This window comes from Ciconia boyciana, chromosome 2 (assembly GCF_034638445.1).
Source record: "Ciconia boyciana chromosome 2, ASM3463844v1, whole genome shotgun sequence".
In the NCBI taxonomy this organism is placed as follows: Eukaryota; Metazoa; Chordata; class Aves; order Ciconiiformes; family Ciconiidae; genus Ciconia; species Ciconia boyciana.
In genome coordinates, this window is record NC_132935.1 from 119,734,875 (window position 1) to 119,750,378 (window position 15,504).

Below are 15,504 nucleotides of genomic sequence, written 5' to 3' on the forward strand. Positions count from 1 at the left end.
TTCATTGTAGTATTCCCGCCTTGTTTGCTGAAGAATTTAGAAGGTATGTACTGAACAGGGTAGAGAGCTGAATGAACAGAAGGGTGAAATTCAACATCAGGAGAGATGGAAATCATGGATCTAGAGAACCAATTTTATCACATCTCACTCTGAGAATTCCTGGCAAAACATTCATCTTTAAATTTTCCACCGCTTGCCATGAACTGTATCATCTTTTCCTTGGTGCCCTGATGGACAACCTGTAGCCCAGACTTTGCAGAAGTTATGAGTAAAAACAACTGCCACTGTAGGATTCTGGGAGGAACCTAGAAAATTTTTCGTTAAAAAAATCCAGATTATTGGTATTTCAAGTTGAACACTAAAAATAAGCATACTTCAATCTATGTCTAGGCTCCAACTTAAAAGAAGAAATATCACAAGTGCCATCTTACAAATATATCATGAAATATTGTGAACATTACTATTTGCACGAACGACATGAAAAAAACTCCAAAACATGAAGAGAACTCTCCTTGAACACCATCCCAAAAATAGCAAGATGCTACCAAAGACTGAATGACCAATGAAGTTTGGGATCTTGTTGAGAAGTAGCATGTGTTCATGCCATTAGAGAGTACATTAACATACATACACCAGGGATAACATTCACAGCAAATGAAGGTTTAGTTCCAACACTTCCAAATTTTCAGTTTCTTGACTTCAATAATGTTCATTAAATATAAGGAAAGACGTGTATGTCTGTGTTTCTGTTGCCCTTATAGATACAATCAAGCTGTTCAACGAATAATGTGGGTAATGTATCATTATCAGTGCTCAGAGGCTTTGGAAAGGAAAAAAAAAGATCAGCGTTTATTTTTTTAGTATTTGATGGGTTTATAAACTGTGGGAGAAGGGAAGGCAGCAAGGAATTGATGCAACAAGCTATCATTTAACTGTTTCTGAAACAGCCAAGTTAACATTAATTCTGCCACCCATAATACAGACTACTTTAGCTTGCGTAGTTTCAGTAATTCAAGGTTATTTACCAGTGTCCAAAGATTTCTTCTTACCCAAGATTATAGGGGATACCTTTTTTCTCCTGTTACTGTATTAAGGTATGTGGTTTTACTGGAGGAAAATTACCATTGGGGGAAAAATTAAAAAACTGTATCTTACCAATATTTTTCTGAATTTCCATGATGAAATACTTCTCTGGAGTACTACAAGTGAAGGTAAAAGTCACATTCTCCCCAGGATGTATTTTGAGTTCAGACCTGTTGACATTTTTAACACGAATTTGACAGCTTGGTGAAACACCGGGTCTCTGTTTAATCACAACTGTGATGCTGTCCACCGTACGAAGAGAGATCGTAAAGGAAGCTAAGAAAGAAAAACAGACATGTTTTGTTACTAGCATGTATGAGTATCACCAGCCTCTCCACACATCCCTGCAGATGCCGCATTGTCAGAAGGAATATTTGCACCCATGTTCTCAAAAGTCTCTGGTGTTGGACCTACAGAAAATGCCTTGGCTCTTCCAGTCCAGCACAGACGATAGAGAAGTACGCTTGCTGCATGTGTCCAGAGAGAGGTATACATGGAATTTGTGTAGGACCAGTTCTGCTCCAGTTTACCTTCACCGGTGTTACTTATTTCACATTTTAAAAGTAGCTCAACTATTCCTTTCAAATTTCTGTTGTCCAGACTTTGGTTGTCGGTCTGTCATGCCCATCACAGAGCCTGCTTCATTTTTCAAGGCACCCATGAAGTTGTGACTCAATTCGGGAAGTTTATTCAGCAGCCAAACAACAAAGCAACCCTCAACTTAAATTGTACACGACAGTAACAGATGAATCTCTGGGTAGGCCCCAACAATTACTGCAGACCAGACTAGGTACTCCGGTGATACCAAAAGCACATACCAACAGACACACTTGTGGTCATGGCCATCTCCCACCTTCCCCACCTTTTACAACTCATTCCCTGAAGGTACAGGACATGCATCAATGCCTCTCAGCAGCACAGAAGGCATCTGTGGCCTGGGACGGAACATGCGTGCTTGGATACCTCCTCTCCATCCCTGACATGACCATCACAGACTTACAGCTTTTGGGGAATACATAAAAGCCTCAGCAGTCTTCGCAGATTCCAACCCATCCTCAAGCACTACCGAATGCAGGAGCAGCTCTCACAGGAAATACTGGAGCCACAGAATAAACTGGTTGTTGAATAATCTTCTCATATTGACTTGGTAGCAATTTATCAACAAATGGACCAAAGTTGACTGTCTTCTAAAAACATACAGGCAATATAAGACACAAAGGAGCACCAACGGGACATTCAAGAAGACTAGAAAAGTTATTAGCATCAGTTTGATGCTTAGAAAAGATTGAGCCCAGCCCTGGCTGAAGCAAGTAAAGTTTGCATTGAAGTCAACCGTATCCCAGCCCCAGGTGAAAATCTGAGGCCAGGTCAGTTGGCAAGTTTTCTGCCACTTGTTTTCACTACTCTCCCCTCCTTATTTCACAGTACAGAATATACAGTCACAGCGTCTACAGCACTTGTGCTTTTAGTGTTTATGGGGAAAAAAAATAATTTATGTATAGAAAAAAAAAAGAGATCTAGAAATAAGGGTACCCCAAGTTCTGTTCAAAAAGGTCTGTTCCTTGACTGGGACACTGCATGGGGCTGCATGACAAAGCTCTGCCCATATGCCAGGTTGGGAATCCTCTTGCTCATTAACCCCAATAAAGAGATATTTACCCTAGCAAACCCAGCAGTGCAGCACTCTGGGAGAGCCCCTGCAGCCATTCCCACCAGCAGGCAGCGTGCCAGGAAGGTGCGAGAGAACAGCTGGCTCAGAAATGCACATCTGCAGGGCACCCCAGGCTCTACCCAACTGCTCACCATCCCTTGAACACCTTAAGATCCAGCCTGGCCCATGCCAGCTGCTATCTGCGTGGTGGTGGTAAAGAGGCTGGCCAAAGCCCAGAGACCTGGGGGCTCACCTGGCAAGGGTTGTAGGGAGCAGGGCCAAGCTCCCCTTGATCGGCAGAGTCCTCTTGTGGCAGATGAGCACACCAGAGACCCTCAACCAACCTACCCACCCAACTCAAAACTTCAGCCATCGCAGCTGCAGAGAGAAGCGTATAGCACTAGCGACTCAAGCTCCCACAAAAACCACCTGTCCTATTTTTAAACCTGCCTTTTAAAATCTTCTGATTTTTACAGCAATCTCATGGTTTTGCACGGCCTGAGTTTCATTGCAATGTTTTGCAAAAGCCCTGGGGATCGATCAGTCTGCAGGGGCTATCGTCCTTCCCTGCCACTGGGAACATTGCAGCTCCAGGTTTGCAAACAGCAGGCATCAAAAATCTCACTGCTATGGGGAGAAGGGCAGAAGAAGGTACTCAAAGAGATACCCCATCGTGCTTTTATTTTAGTTTTGTTGGTCTTGAGCCTTTTTCCAGACTTTCCAGCTTTTCTACACAATCTTGAAGTTAAAAGAGACTTAACAAGCCCTTGAAACTGCCTTACTTATTTGCCACCAGGATCAAAGGCTTTAAATGAAAACCCCAAACCCCACGAGGCTTGCCAAATTTCTCCACATACTTGTAACAATGAGTTTACCAATTCTCTATGCCATTAGCAAGAACCTGGTCACTTAACAACTTTCCCACAGCTTTTAAGTGACAGGACAGCCCTCTGCCCTGAGCACCTACACTGAATTCCCTCGCCTCTTCCAATGGCTGGCACCACTTGACATCTGCATTTCTGCCTTAGAAATGCTTTTGCAGAGGTTTGCAATTGGGGTTTTCCCTGAGGTGGGGAAGAAAAAAAAAAAAAAAAAAAGACAGCCATGCAGGCTAGGAACTGCCTTGTGCAATAACCTTCCAAGCACACAGGGGACAATCGCAGGGGCAATGTCCATGGGGTGGGGAAAAGAGTAAAGCAAAGCCAGCAACCAGAGCTGCTCCTCCTTGTGCTTCAGGAGGAAGCCGTTTTCAGAAAAGTGAAACAACTAATTCCAGCCTAGCCCAGAGTTTTGTTTTCCGTACTACTGGATGCTTTTGGGTTTTATGGGTTTGGTTTTTTTTTTACTATTATCATCACACTTAGTGCACAAAATATCCTTTGACGCTGACGGTCATAATTTTTCTGATGTTTATGTCATCCAGATGTGAAGTGTAATAGCATAATACCAATGATTTATAGCTATGGACAAAAGAGACTTCTTTCTTGTTTACGGTAATTCTCACCCTCGTCTACAGTTTATAAGTAACGACTGAAAAGTCTGTTCCTCACTTTCTTGTCAAACAGTTATCACTGTTCCTTTTCCCATCCCTGGGACAGCACAACCACACAGCCAACCTGGCAGGATGGAGAAACGCACCAGGGCCACCAACAGCCAGCACTTCTGCACCAAATGCTTGGGCACGGCTCTAAGACCATTTTTAGACATGAGGATTAAGTTTAAGCATAACCTTAAGCACGTGACTAGCTTTAAAGCAAAACAAATACACGCCCTGAGCTGAAACCAAGGAACAGACATTATGAACGACATTTTAAGTAAGTGAGTAAATGCTTCCTACAAGGGTCAAAACAAAGCGTCGTCTCCCCCAGCCCTTGAAAGACCTGACTTCTGCTGCCTGGGTTTTTTGTCCCCCATCCCCTTTCCAGACTTCACGACCACGTAGTCATTCATGTGATCTCCCTGCAAGAAAGACGATGCTGGGCGATGGCAGGTGAGACAAGGCTCCTGCCTGGGGTAGTGCATGCACACAGCAGCACAGCACACAGGAGAGACTGAGCTTGCTCTCAGCTGCAAGGAAAAGGCATACAGATATGGACAAAATAAAGCAACGTTGTCTCTAGTTTTCATGAAGCCAGCGTCATGAAACTCCACAGATAATCATTTTGGTCAAAGAAATAAGAGTGCAGTGCTGTAATGTCAACAGCAGCCAGCTGCTAGAGATGTGCTATCTAATCTCATTTTTGTAGCAAAAACAGTGATCCCAAAGTCACTAAAAATGACTAAATGGCTAAAACCTCCAACACAGCACAATAGAGAGACTACTTGAAATCGCCTTTATTGCAGAGCTTTTATAAACACGAGTGAGTGTCTCTGTGACTCACACCGATCTGTCATTGTCTATGATTCCCACTGCATGCCTTTTTATTAGGATTACCAGTAACTGTACACATTTCTTGTAAAGAAGGAATTGCCACGCCTCATTAATGCCGCACAAGGATGACACACAGGATATACAAACCAACAAGAGGGAGCATTGCCAAGCTGGATCTAGTCTCTGTCTACACAACAATGAAATCGTTGGGCTGGAAGATGTCAGGTGAAGCCTCCAGTCCTGAGATGGTTCACAGGGTGACGTAGACATCTGATGTCATGCTAAACTTTTTTTCCCACTCTAAGCCATTACAGTTTTTCAGCCTCCCTGGGCTATTTCTTCAACCGGCCCAATCTCAACCTGCATCTTCCCTGCCACAACTGGATTTCACTACTGCTCATCCTTGTTTAAGACTGCTCCTTCACGACAGTTGTCTCATCACAGCACCCCTTTATCACTCAGTAATGCTCCTCTCTGCGCAAATGCGCCTTGGCTAGCTTTTTCTCAACAGTATGACTTTTCCAAACCCTTCATCAATTTTATTGCTCAGAGCTCTCCAACTTCAGTTAGAAACAAACTGCATAGTGTAAAACAAATCGGATTACTCCTCAGAGTTTAGCCTAAATTTATCTCCTGTGGTTGCACCTGACACTAATCCCCTAGTATTTTTTAATATGTATACATAAATGTCAAAAGGACATTTTTCCTGTACAAGAGGGGATGCAATGTAGAAGACAGCTAGAGGAACAGAGAGCATGCGTATGTACGTACAAGGAAAGGACTTGGCAGGACAGCAATTTTTATGACTATGTAGAGTGCCTTGCTAAACAAAGCAGGAGTGAGAACAGAGTCCAACTAGTTTTGGCTAGAGGGCTGCATTTTATTGCAGCAATTTATCCATAAGAATCTATAGACTGTTTCATGACTTCACCGTATGGATTAAAACAATCAAAAAAATCCCAGACAGACCAAGAAACCAAAGTCCGCAAGAGTCCCCAACAAAAAAATCTCAGATATTAATTTATCCCAAAATAACATACAAAAACTGTTTGTTTGCTCATTCTGGTTAAATCGTGGGCTTGTTCCACTTCAACCATTTTTAATAAAAACCATTTGGATGGGACTGACTCAGACACCATTCATTAGCTAGCAGCAGCTGGAGGAGACAGGCTGCTGCAGAAGACGAGTAGCGGCAACGCTCGCTCCGGATATGAAGTACCTGGATCCAAACCTCTGTTCTGCCCGAGGGGGATCTGAACCCACACAACCAACACACCTCTCTGGAGAACAGGCTCATCCACCACAGTGCTTCGTGCCACCGCCTCGGGACATGGATAGCACCGCAGCGGTGTTTGCCTCTACGGCGCGGTAGGGTGTCCCAGAAAGCTCACCACCTCTTCCGAGCCCTTGCAGGGATGCTGGCCCACAGGCACGCTCATAGCCTGCTGAGGTTGTTCCACTACACATAACCTCCTGCAAAGGTCACAGCAAGACAGTGGGAAGCAAGGACTATGACCCAATAACACAGTGACCCCGCCATAAGCTGAATGATTTCAGTTTCAAGCCATATGAACTCCTGTTGCTGATCTAATGGACAGCATTAGATGCAGGAGACAGCTGCATCGGCAGGACACGTTCAGAGCAATCCATCCAAAACACCCTTTGCCTAGCCAGGGGACCTCAAGGCTGTCTCCTGCATGATGGGGACTGCAGGCTCCAGCTCTCACATCCCAAGCAAATGCCCCAATGGCTCAGCTAAAAGAGATGCACCAATGCTACACCTGATCATCCATTTCCCCATCACCTCCAACACAATTTGTTGCACAGTTGACTCAAATTTGCCAACAACAGGTCAAAGAATATTTCAAAGAGTAAATGTCTCCCTGCTTTGCTGACTCTAAAGTTTTGTACCTGTCTTTTTGAATCTTTCTTTGTCAATTTGAGTCCAACTCTCCAGTTTAACTACAGCACCCAATTACCCGAGCGTCATCCACTCCTCCAGTTCCACCTGCGATGCCCATCCAGGTAATTGCCTTCACATTCCTCAAGCCCTTAGCAAAGTTAGTCAGGGACCCATACACTGTTTATATTCTTCTCACCTACTAAATGGTGCTATGAGCAGCAAACGGAGATCACAAGCACAATCACAAATTACAGCCAACCCTGCTTGCTGCAAGCTGCTGAAATCCTGTTGGACTTTATAAAGCAAACAGGTTTTCTGTTTACATTTAAAATGTAAACTAACTACTCTCTACATTGCTCAATGATCTCCTTATATCCTTCCTGTCTCCAGGAAGACAGGACCTGTCTTCCAATACCATGCTTGCTTGGGATATGAGGTCTGTATTCTGTGAAAGGATTGCTTTCAGAGAATCACCCAGAAAAGTAAAGCTTAAAATCTGCAAAGCCTGTGAACACTTACAGATAGGTGCTGCCAATGGCTATTATGCCAGGGTAACCACCCACGTCTCAGGAGAGGGCAACTGGGGGAGAATATCCATTCCTCAGCGACCACAGTACAGCCCCCTAAACTTCACTGATGGTTTCAACTGATAGCCAGGATGAGGATACAAAGCAGGCGAGATGTCACGCATCCCATCAGGGAGGAAGGGTGGACATTTCTGCAGCAGTAATGTTACAAGCCATCCCAGCACAATTCACCAAAGAAGGTCTGTCAGTACCCCATGCCAACAAGGTTGCTCACTCAAAAGCTCTTAATTCATTAAGTTAATTTGTAATGCCTCAAAGGAATAAAGTACCTTCAGTTTAACAATAACTTAAAAAAACCCCCCTTAATTATAAATTTCAGTACTTCTACCACTTTCTCTGGAACCTCTTTAGAAGGATAATTAGAGACATATAAATCATGTGTAACAGACAATTTTAAAAGAAGCTTTTTTCACCAAAAGTGGGGAAAAAAAGACACTTTGGGACTTCACAAGTTTAGCTGTAATTACAGAAGGGAGAATGTTGACTCTGGGCTGCCTTTTTAATTTTATTATTATTTTACAGATACGAAGCTTTGTTGCTTCTGTAGGAGCGAGACACAGAGCTCAAGTGAATGCTGTCTGCAAGCTGACTGCCAATTCATGTACAACATACAAAATGTACGATACATGGGTCTGTGCAACAAAAAAATGTCGCAGTGGCATGAGGAACGCTAAGACACCAGGCAAGTCACTGCAGGAGCCTCCCTCGATCAAAGGGGTGTTTGCTTGCACAGTTTATCCTGACCTTGATGTAAGCTAGCGAGAGGACAGCATCTTGGAGCATGTCTGAGCAGCTCTTTGGTCTTGGCTCTGGTTAACAAAGGTGGAAAAGCACGTTTCACAATCAGTGGTCCCTCCCATGCCAAATATCCTGCCGACAGCTCTTTGTCTCTCACTTCTGAGGAACTTCACATCATCTCTTCTCACCCCTCGCAGTTTGCTGTCTCCATACGCTAATCTCTCAGCTCCACCCAAGGACCCAGAAGAGCCAGGGCCCACTCCTAAATGCTGGTGTGGTTGTACCTCTCAAAAGAAGCATTTGCTCTGACAGCAAGTAACCACACTCACTTTGTTCCCCAAGAAATCAAAAGGCACGGCTCGAAGAAGGCTGTCCCATGGCACCCTTGAGGATGGTTGTTAAAAGGTATCCAATGGAACAGGCACAGGTGAGACTTTCCCCCCCCTTTATATAAGATAAGTAAAAAAAATAAAAAAAATCTGTTTTCCCACAGTACTGGCAGCCTGGGCACTCAGAAGCAGATGAGACCTTATGAACATACGTGAAATGCACATCTACCAGACATTATGGCACGATTCTTCAGCTGGGTCTTCCTGAAGGTATTCCAGGAGGTCCCATCAATACTATCAACACTCAGCAGGTTCAGCTTCAGGCAGCAAACCCTCGCCTCTGTCACCAGCTAATACAGAAACAGATTTTGCTCTGACGTAACAGCCAGCAGTCAACAGTTTACTAAGCGCAGCACAACCCACGTCCTTTCCTTCATGCCCTGGTGGCACAAGCAGATGTTGAACAAGAGGAATCTGCATGGTCATACCGCCACCAGATTAGAGAATTTTTCCAGTTGAGGGATGGTGACCAGGCTCTATCAGCTGAATCCTACTAAGAGACCACCAAAATTCACCAGGTGCTCTACAGGAACTGGTTAATGGTTTGGGTCCAACAAATCAACCCGTGCTGCAGTGGGTGTGTTGTCCGCTCTAGAGCTGAGGTTTGACAGGGATACCTGAACAGCCTCAGTGAGATGGCTAATGTCCCAGAAATCACTGGAAGTGCTCTGTTAAGGTAACATCTTTAGTCTTTCCCCCAGTCGGACAAAGGCTGATAAATCATAAAAATTATTAAAGTTGTATAATTGTAAAAAAAAATTTAACAGACACTTAAGAAAAGCAAGGGGAGAGGATACAGGATTACCCAAAGAGAGACCAGTTAGATCAAAACTGGCATCCAAGACCCGTTTTTCCCACGTCCCCCAGTCTAACACACGCTTTGCTGCACCTGAGCCTTTCTAGGAGCTCTTGCGCAGAGACCATGGCCAGAAAGCATCCAAAGGGAGAGCTCAAAGGATCACCCAGAAGACAGCAGGAGGACCCTGCCGCAGGCGTAGTAAGAAAATTGCTAGTCAGTTCAGCTGAACAGGCTGCTCATGACGGTGAGCAACACCCGGCGTCCCACCGCACAGCCCCAGCAATAACCCAGCACCACCAGTGGTCCTGCACCGGCCACAACACGAAGGGGTACGACTCCACGCACATTCACTGCTCTCAGGTTGCATTCATCTATCACTGGCCAGGACCTGAAGAAGGTCATGTTTAGCCATCAGCAATTACAAACAGCAAATGAAAATCTAGTCAATACAGAGAAACTGGTGAAGAAGAAAAAGAGCTAGTCACCTATGATCTACACTCATTTGCAAACACATCACACTTCTGTCACCTATAGCTGTAGCAGTCAACGCAGGTAAGGCCAAAAGCATCTTGACTTTGTTCTCAGCAAAGGATGGCTCCTCATGCTGTTTCCAATATGAAATATTTCTGGAATGAACTAAGTGCAAAGTTGTTCATCCTCTACCTAAGACTGAGGTTTTGGCAGATGTGGATTCCAAAGCTTTTTATTTAACATATACACATGTATAAGTATCAATTAAGCTGGGTGATAAGGGCTATACCAATAAACCAAGCCCCAGCAATACTTATTTGTGAAAATACTGCTGCTACATATTTCAAGAAGTCAAAACTTAATTTTTTCAGTAGCTTTCCTTCTACTTTCCTTTCTATCCAATATTATTTATAGATAAGATTAATTCATTGAAGTAATTAACAAGCCTGAACACAACTGACGCAAAGGATACCTGATATCACATAGGGGAAAGGTTCTTCCCGTATTGCATAAACCAAGACCTGATTTCTGTCTAGAAACTCCCATTATGGTGTAGCAAGACAATGCACACAAGTCAGAATAAAAATGAGAGGAGGCCAATCTTCTAGCTAAAGAGTAATTTCCCCCATGCCACAGGTCCATGGTGGTACTCTGGACATGAGCTTCAGCAGCCTACAATCCTTCCACCCCCTGTTTCTCCCCCAGCCAGTCCTTTGAGCCCATACCTTAAGCCAATGCCAAACAATAATCCTTGTCAGCCAGCTCCCCCTTAATTATTTTTTGGATGATGAGCCACTGCAGCTCATCAAATGACAACCCAAGGCACGAAAGACTCGCCAGCCGCCTAAGGAGCCGGCCTCAGGAGCTGGCCCACCACATCACCTTTCTTCTCTCCTGGGCCACTTCTTAGCCAAATGACTGCTATTTGTTGGTGTTTTCAGTTTTGCATACGAGTAACCCCATAACCAAGAGTATGGCTGCTGCAGAAACTTCATTCACGCATGACTCCAGAGACCACAACCTAACTGAGGATCTCTGGTGGGGGTACTCGAACCGGTGGTCGTTTGTGCTGCTGTGGACAAGAAGTTCAATTCAGTGTATTAATACTCAAATATTTTCAAGCCCCCACCACCTCACTTCCCCACTTGGGCTTTCACATTACCTCTGCATCCTTTCAGATTTTAAAAAGACAAACAAATGAAAACAAATGTCACAAACAAGACTCACACCAAGACACACAATAAATAATTCACTATACACACGTTATTTTCTAGAGAGTAAAAACTAAGCACTCCAGACTGATAATGGCATGAGGCAAGCAAAAAAGAAAAAAAAAAGGTACAACTGAATACTCATGCATATTAGTTGTGGTCTTAAAAGGCGAGGTCTCGATCGAGTGAGCAATTCAGAATGGAAATAATCCAGCTTCCGCTGACTTTCAGAGGAGCGCAAACAGGCTGGTTATTTATATTCGGTCAGAACACCAGAAAGACCCTGCTAACAGCTTGGGTTTTTTTTATTTTATTAAAACTACATAGGGGTGTGGGAGAAAAATCTTAACCTGAACTATCTTGGGTTTTCAGGACAAACCTTTGCCGAGGGAAATGTTCCAACTACAGTTTTGGTTGTGCAGTAACAAAAGCAACTCTCACTGGGATGAAGGACGCACCAGGCACACAACATCTGCCAATAAATCTGGGAAGGCACCGTTCCCCTCTCTGGTCCCGCTCACACCATTGCAACCTTCAGCCTGCCACCCCATGCCACTAACACAGCCAAGACTGAGCCACGTCTTTTTTGGGGGGCTGGGGGTCCACGAAGGTGAGGAAGGCACCGAGTGAGAGAGTTTGACGGGATGATAGAGGAACTGGCACACAGGTGCTTGTGCAGGAGAGGGACAAGAGGGCAGAAGCATGCAGTTGGAAAGGAAGGGACTGAAGGAGGTAGGAAGAGGGACCACCAACACTGGCAGCAAACCGTTGGGTCTACCAGTGGTGTTTTGTGCCACTTCACTGTTACTAACTTCGCTTTACAGAGCGACTTCACGGCTTGCCCGAGGGCAAGGTCACTGGCTGGTGAGAACTCTCTCCCCAGTTCCTCTAGATGAAGCTAAGAAAGCCCCAGACCACACAGACATCTTGTTTGTAGAGGAGGTTTGCACGATAAGGATAGACTAGACCTTCTTCATTGGACTCACCATCGTCCTTCCATTTCCTGCACCTTCCCATCTGATTTGGTTTTCCCACCTTCCTGACAAGAGCTATTATAATCACACGCAAAGCAGACTTGCTTGGCTCTCCAGGGACACAGCTTGCACCCACAGCCACCACACAGCTGGTATCCTGCTCACTACTACACCCAACCAAACTAACAGCGTGGGCTCAACCTTGCATAAAGCAGGTATAAACTTTTTTTTTTAATGCCAACACAAACGCATAATTCGTTTGGATGTTTTAAACATGAAAGAGGGGAAGAAGCCGGAGCAGATGATGACAATAAGCAAAAGTCAGACATTGGCTCAAAAAGAGCTGTACGGTGCCTCAAAAGCAAGCCCATGAAGTTTAATGTGAGGCATCAAGAAGATTTATGGGGGGGGGGGGGGAGGGGGATAAAAGGAAGAAAGAATTTTGATAACACAGTTTGACCAAAGGGTGAAGAATAATGTGTGAATGTATGATTAATAGGCTGCTTTGTCTCCCAGTGAAGGTCTAGACCTATGTATGAAAAAAGATGCAACTGAGGATTTTTTCATTTGCTACTTCAGCAATACAAGATCCTTGGAAAGTCTAGCTCCTCTCCTTCTAGCACTGACCCACCTAAAGTTTTAAAAGTTTGTTTTCTCCGAAAACAACACACAGTTAACCACAGCATAATATTCTTTCTTGTTCCTTTGAAGAGGCTTAGAGAGTCAAATAGCTGTCGTTCACTTGACTCAGAGGCAATGCATTAAATGCAAATATTTTATTTAAAAGACTACATAGCTTGAAACTTAAACCCCAGTGCTGTCCAATTCCACAGTCAACATTTAGACTGTATTGTTTATAATAACTATGGCTGTGAGCCACACTTCAGCATAACCAGCACAGTTAAAGGTAATAGGAACGTTAAAAAGGCACAAGTTTCACATCAGACTCTTTAGGTTATTCATAGTCACTGCAAATAACTCGGCAGTTCTTTTGTATATGACTCATACTTCAAGAGTCTTTAACAAGACTAATAGCTATAACACAGACTGTTTAGATTTGAGGATAGGCATTTTTTGCAATCGAATAGCTTTGGAAATTGAGGAAAACCCCAAACACTGTCTCTGCATCCATAACCAGAATTCTTTTGGGGTCGCAGCCAGGATTTAAGAAAATTATTAATGGGTTATATACACGGGATTGCGTCAAGCATCCAGGAATTTCAAGAGACCGAGAAGTTCATAGTGAGCAGCGGCCTCCCATTAAACTATCCGACCCGCCCGGGCACACAAGCCGTTCTGTTTCCCAGCACGTACAGTTCATCCATTGCTCTATATAAATAATACATATTCATACATAAAAATTAATTCTCTTTGCTTAAAAGCTTATGCGACTGTACAGTCCAACACAGAGCACGATCCTGCGAGCTCCTGCTCCTTCCAGATAATTCAGCTGCCTCTCCGGCACCCAGGGAAAAGGACCTGGTCAAGTTACTCGCATCACCAATACTCTAGCAAGCCAGGACGTGAAGATCTAATCATTTATCTTGTTAGTATTTCTTTCGTAGAGAAAGAAAAAGGAACGTTCGAACGAGAGCTGCTGAACCTGGGTGTCCCCGGTGCCACGTTATTGGGAACCTGGGTGTCCCCGGTGCCACGTTATTGGGAACCTGGGTGTCCCCGGTGCCCGCGTTACTGGGACGCCGAGGCGGGACGAGGAGCCGGCAGCGCCGCAGTGAACTTTCACTCCGGGAAGGAGGCCGAGCACCCGCTCCGCAAGCCCCGGGGCTCGGCCCCGCCGGCCGACCCAGGAGAAAGCCGGCGGGCACACGCTCCTCCCGGGGGGCTAGGGCTGCCGTAAAGCACCGTACGAACATTACAGATGCGATTCGACCCTACTCCCCCTTCTCCCCCCCCCGCCCCCCCCGCCTTTAATAACTCATAAATGAGCAGTAGCGCAGGGAGATAAAACAGAGCCACCGGGCTCTCGCCTGCGGTGCAGCCCAGAAAAGCGAGGCAGGGCTCAGCCGCGCACCCGGAGGGTCCCCCCCCGGCCCGGGCAGCCCCACCGGGCGAGCCGGGGCTGAGGGGGAGCCGCCCCGGCGCAGCTCCCGCCGCCCCGTCCCTACCTTCCCGCTGGACGAGCTGCGCCGAGGCGGCGAGGAGCGCGGCCAGGAGCGCGGCCAGCGCCCGGCCCGCCGCCATCTCCCCGCATGGGCCCGGCGCCGAGGCGGGCGCGGGTCCCCTCCGGCGCCGCCGCCGCTTCCTGCTCCACCTCGCACCTGGCGGGGCGGGCCGGGCCGGGGCAGGTGAAGTCCCTCCTCTTCCTCCCGGGCAGCGGGGAAGGGAGGGGATGAGATGAGATGGGATGGGATGGGATAGGATGGGAAAGGAAGGGCAGGGCAGGGCAGGGCAGGCCAGGGCAGGGCTCGGGGCGGCCCCGGGCGCTGCCACCGCCCCGGCGCGGCGGGGTGGAGCCGGCTTGGCGGGGGCACCGGCGGTGCGGGTCGTAGTCGATGGGAGAGATGCTGCTGCTGCTGTTGCTGCTGCAGAGCGTTACTGCTGCTGTTACACCTTACTCTAACGCTTCCCCTGCCCATTTCCGACATTATTACCTCCTACCAAAAGAGGTTTGAATTTTCGGTCAGCCCCCCTCGCTCTTGCTGAGTGCCCCGTCTCGTACCGATGCCAGGCAAAGCGCACCTTGCCTGCCGAAGCATCTCTGAAGAGGTGTGCTGTCTCATCTAGCGATGGGGAGATCTTATTGCAGCCTTTCAATGCTGAAAGGGGGCTTACAAGAAAGATGGGGACTGACTTTTTAGTAGGGCCTGTTGCGATAGGACAAGGGGTAATGGTTTTAAACTAAGAGAGGGTAGATTCAGACTAGATTTAAGGAAGGAATTTTTTACGATGAGGGTGGTGAAGCACTGGCACAGGTTGCCCAGAGGGGTGGTAGATGCCCCATCCCTGGAAGCATTCAAGGTCAGGTTGGACGGGGCTCTGAGCAACCTGATCTAGTTGAAGATGTCCCTGCTCGTTGCAGGGGGGTTGGACTAGATGACCTTTAAAGGTCCCTGCCAACCCAAACCAGTCTATGATTCTATGTTTCTATGTTTCTGTGTTTGGAAGTGCCACATTTCACCCAGAAGTAGGTTCCTCCCAGTGGACAGCAGTTTATATCCTGCTTGTTAAATGTGTGGGGACTTTGCAATGAAAAACTCTGAGCAGAAACCATTGTGACATAGTCAGGAGTAGATGTCTGCCCAGTGAGTAAATACCTTACTGACGTCAGACAGCTCATCTTCTAGCAATTCCATGCCATTGCCTTGG

The 15,504-nt window shown here is 46.1% G+C and overlaps 1 protein-coding gene across 2 annotated transcripts in view; it reads right to left on the reverse strand.

Annotated features, from left to right (window-relative positions):
- CDCP1 (CUB domain containing protein 1) overlaps positions 1–14,613 on the reverse strand; it is a 28,910-nt gene extending 14,297 nt beyond the window's left edge. The window contains exons 1-3 of one of the 2 annotated variants that reach the window (XM_072853786.1): positions 14,304–14,613; positions 8,340–8,404; positions 1,156–1,359 (exon numbers count right to left, since the gene is read on the reverse strand). In XM_072853786.1, the coding sequence (XP_072709887.1) occupies positions 1,156–1,359; positions 8,340–8,404; positions 14,304–14,389 (355 nt within the window). In that variant the 5' untranslated portion in view covers positions 14,390–14,613. The remainder of the gene's footprint in view (positions 1–1,155; positions 1,360–8,339; positions 8,405–14,303) is intronic. The other variant, XM_072853785.1, reaches the window with a different exon arrangement.
- Positions 14,614–15,504: the final 891 nt, after the last annotated feature.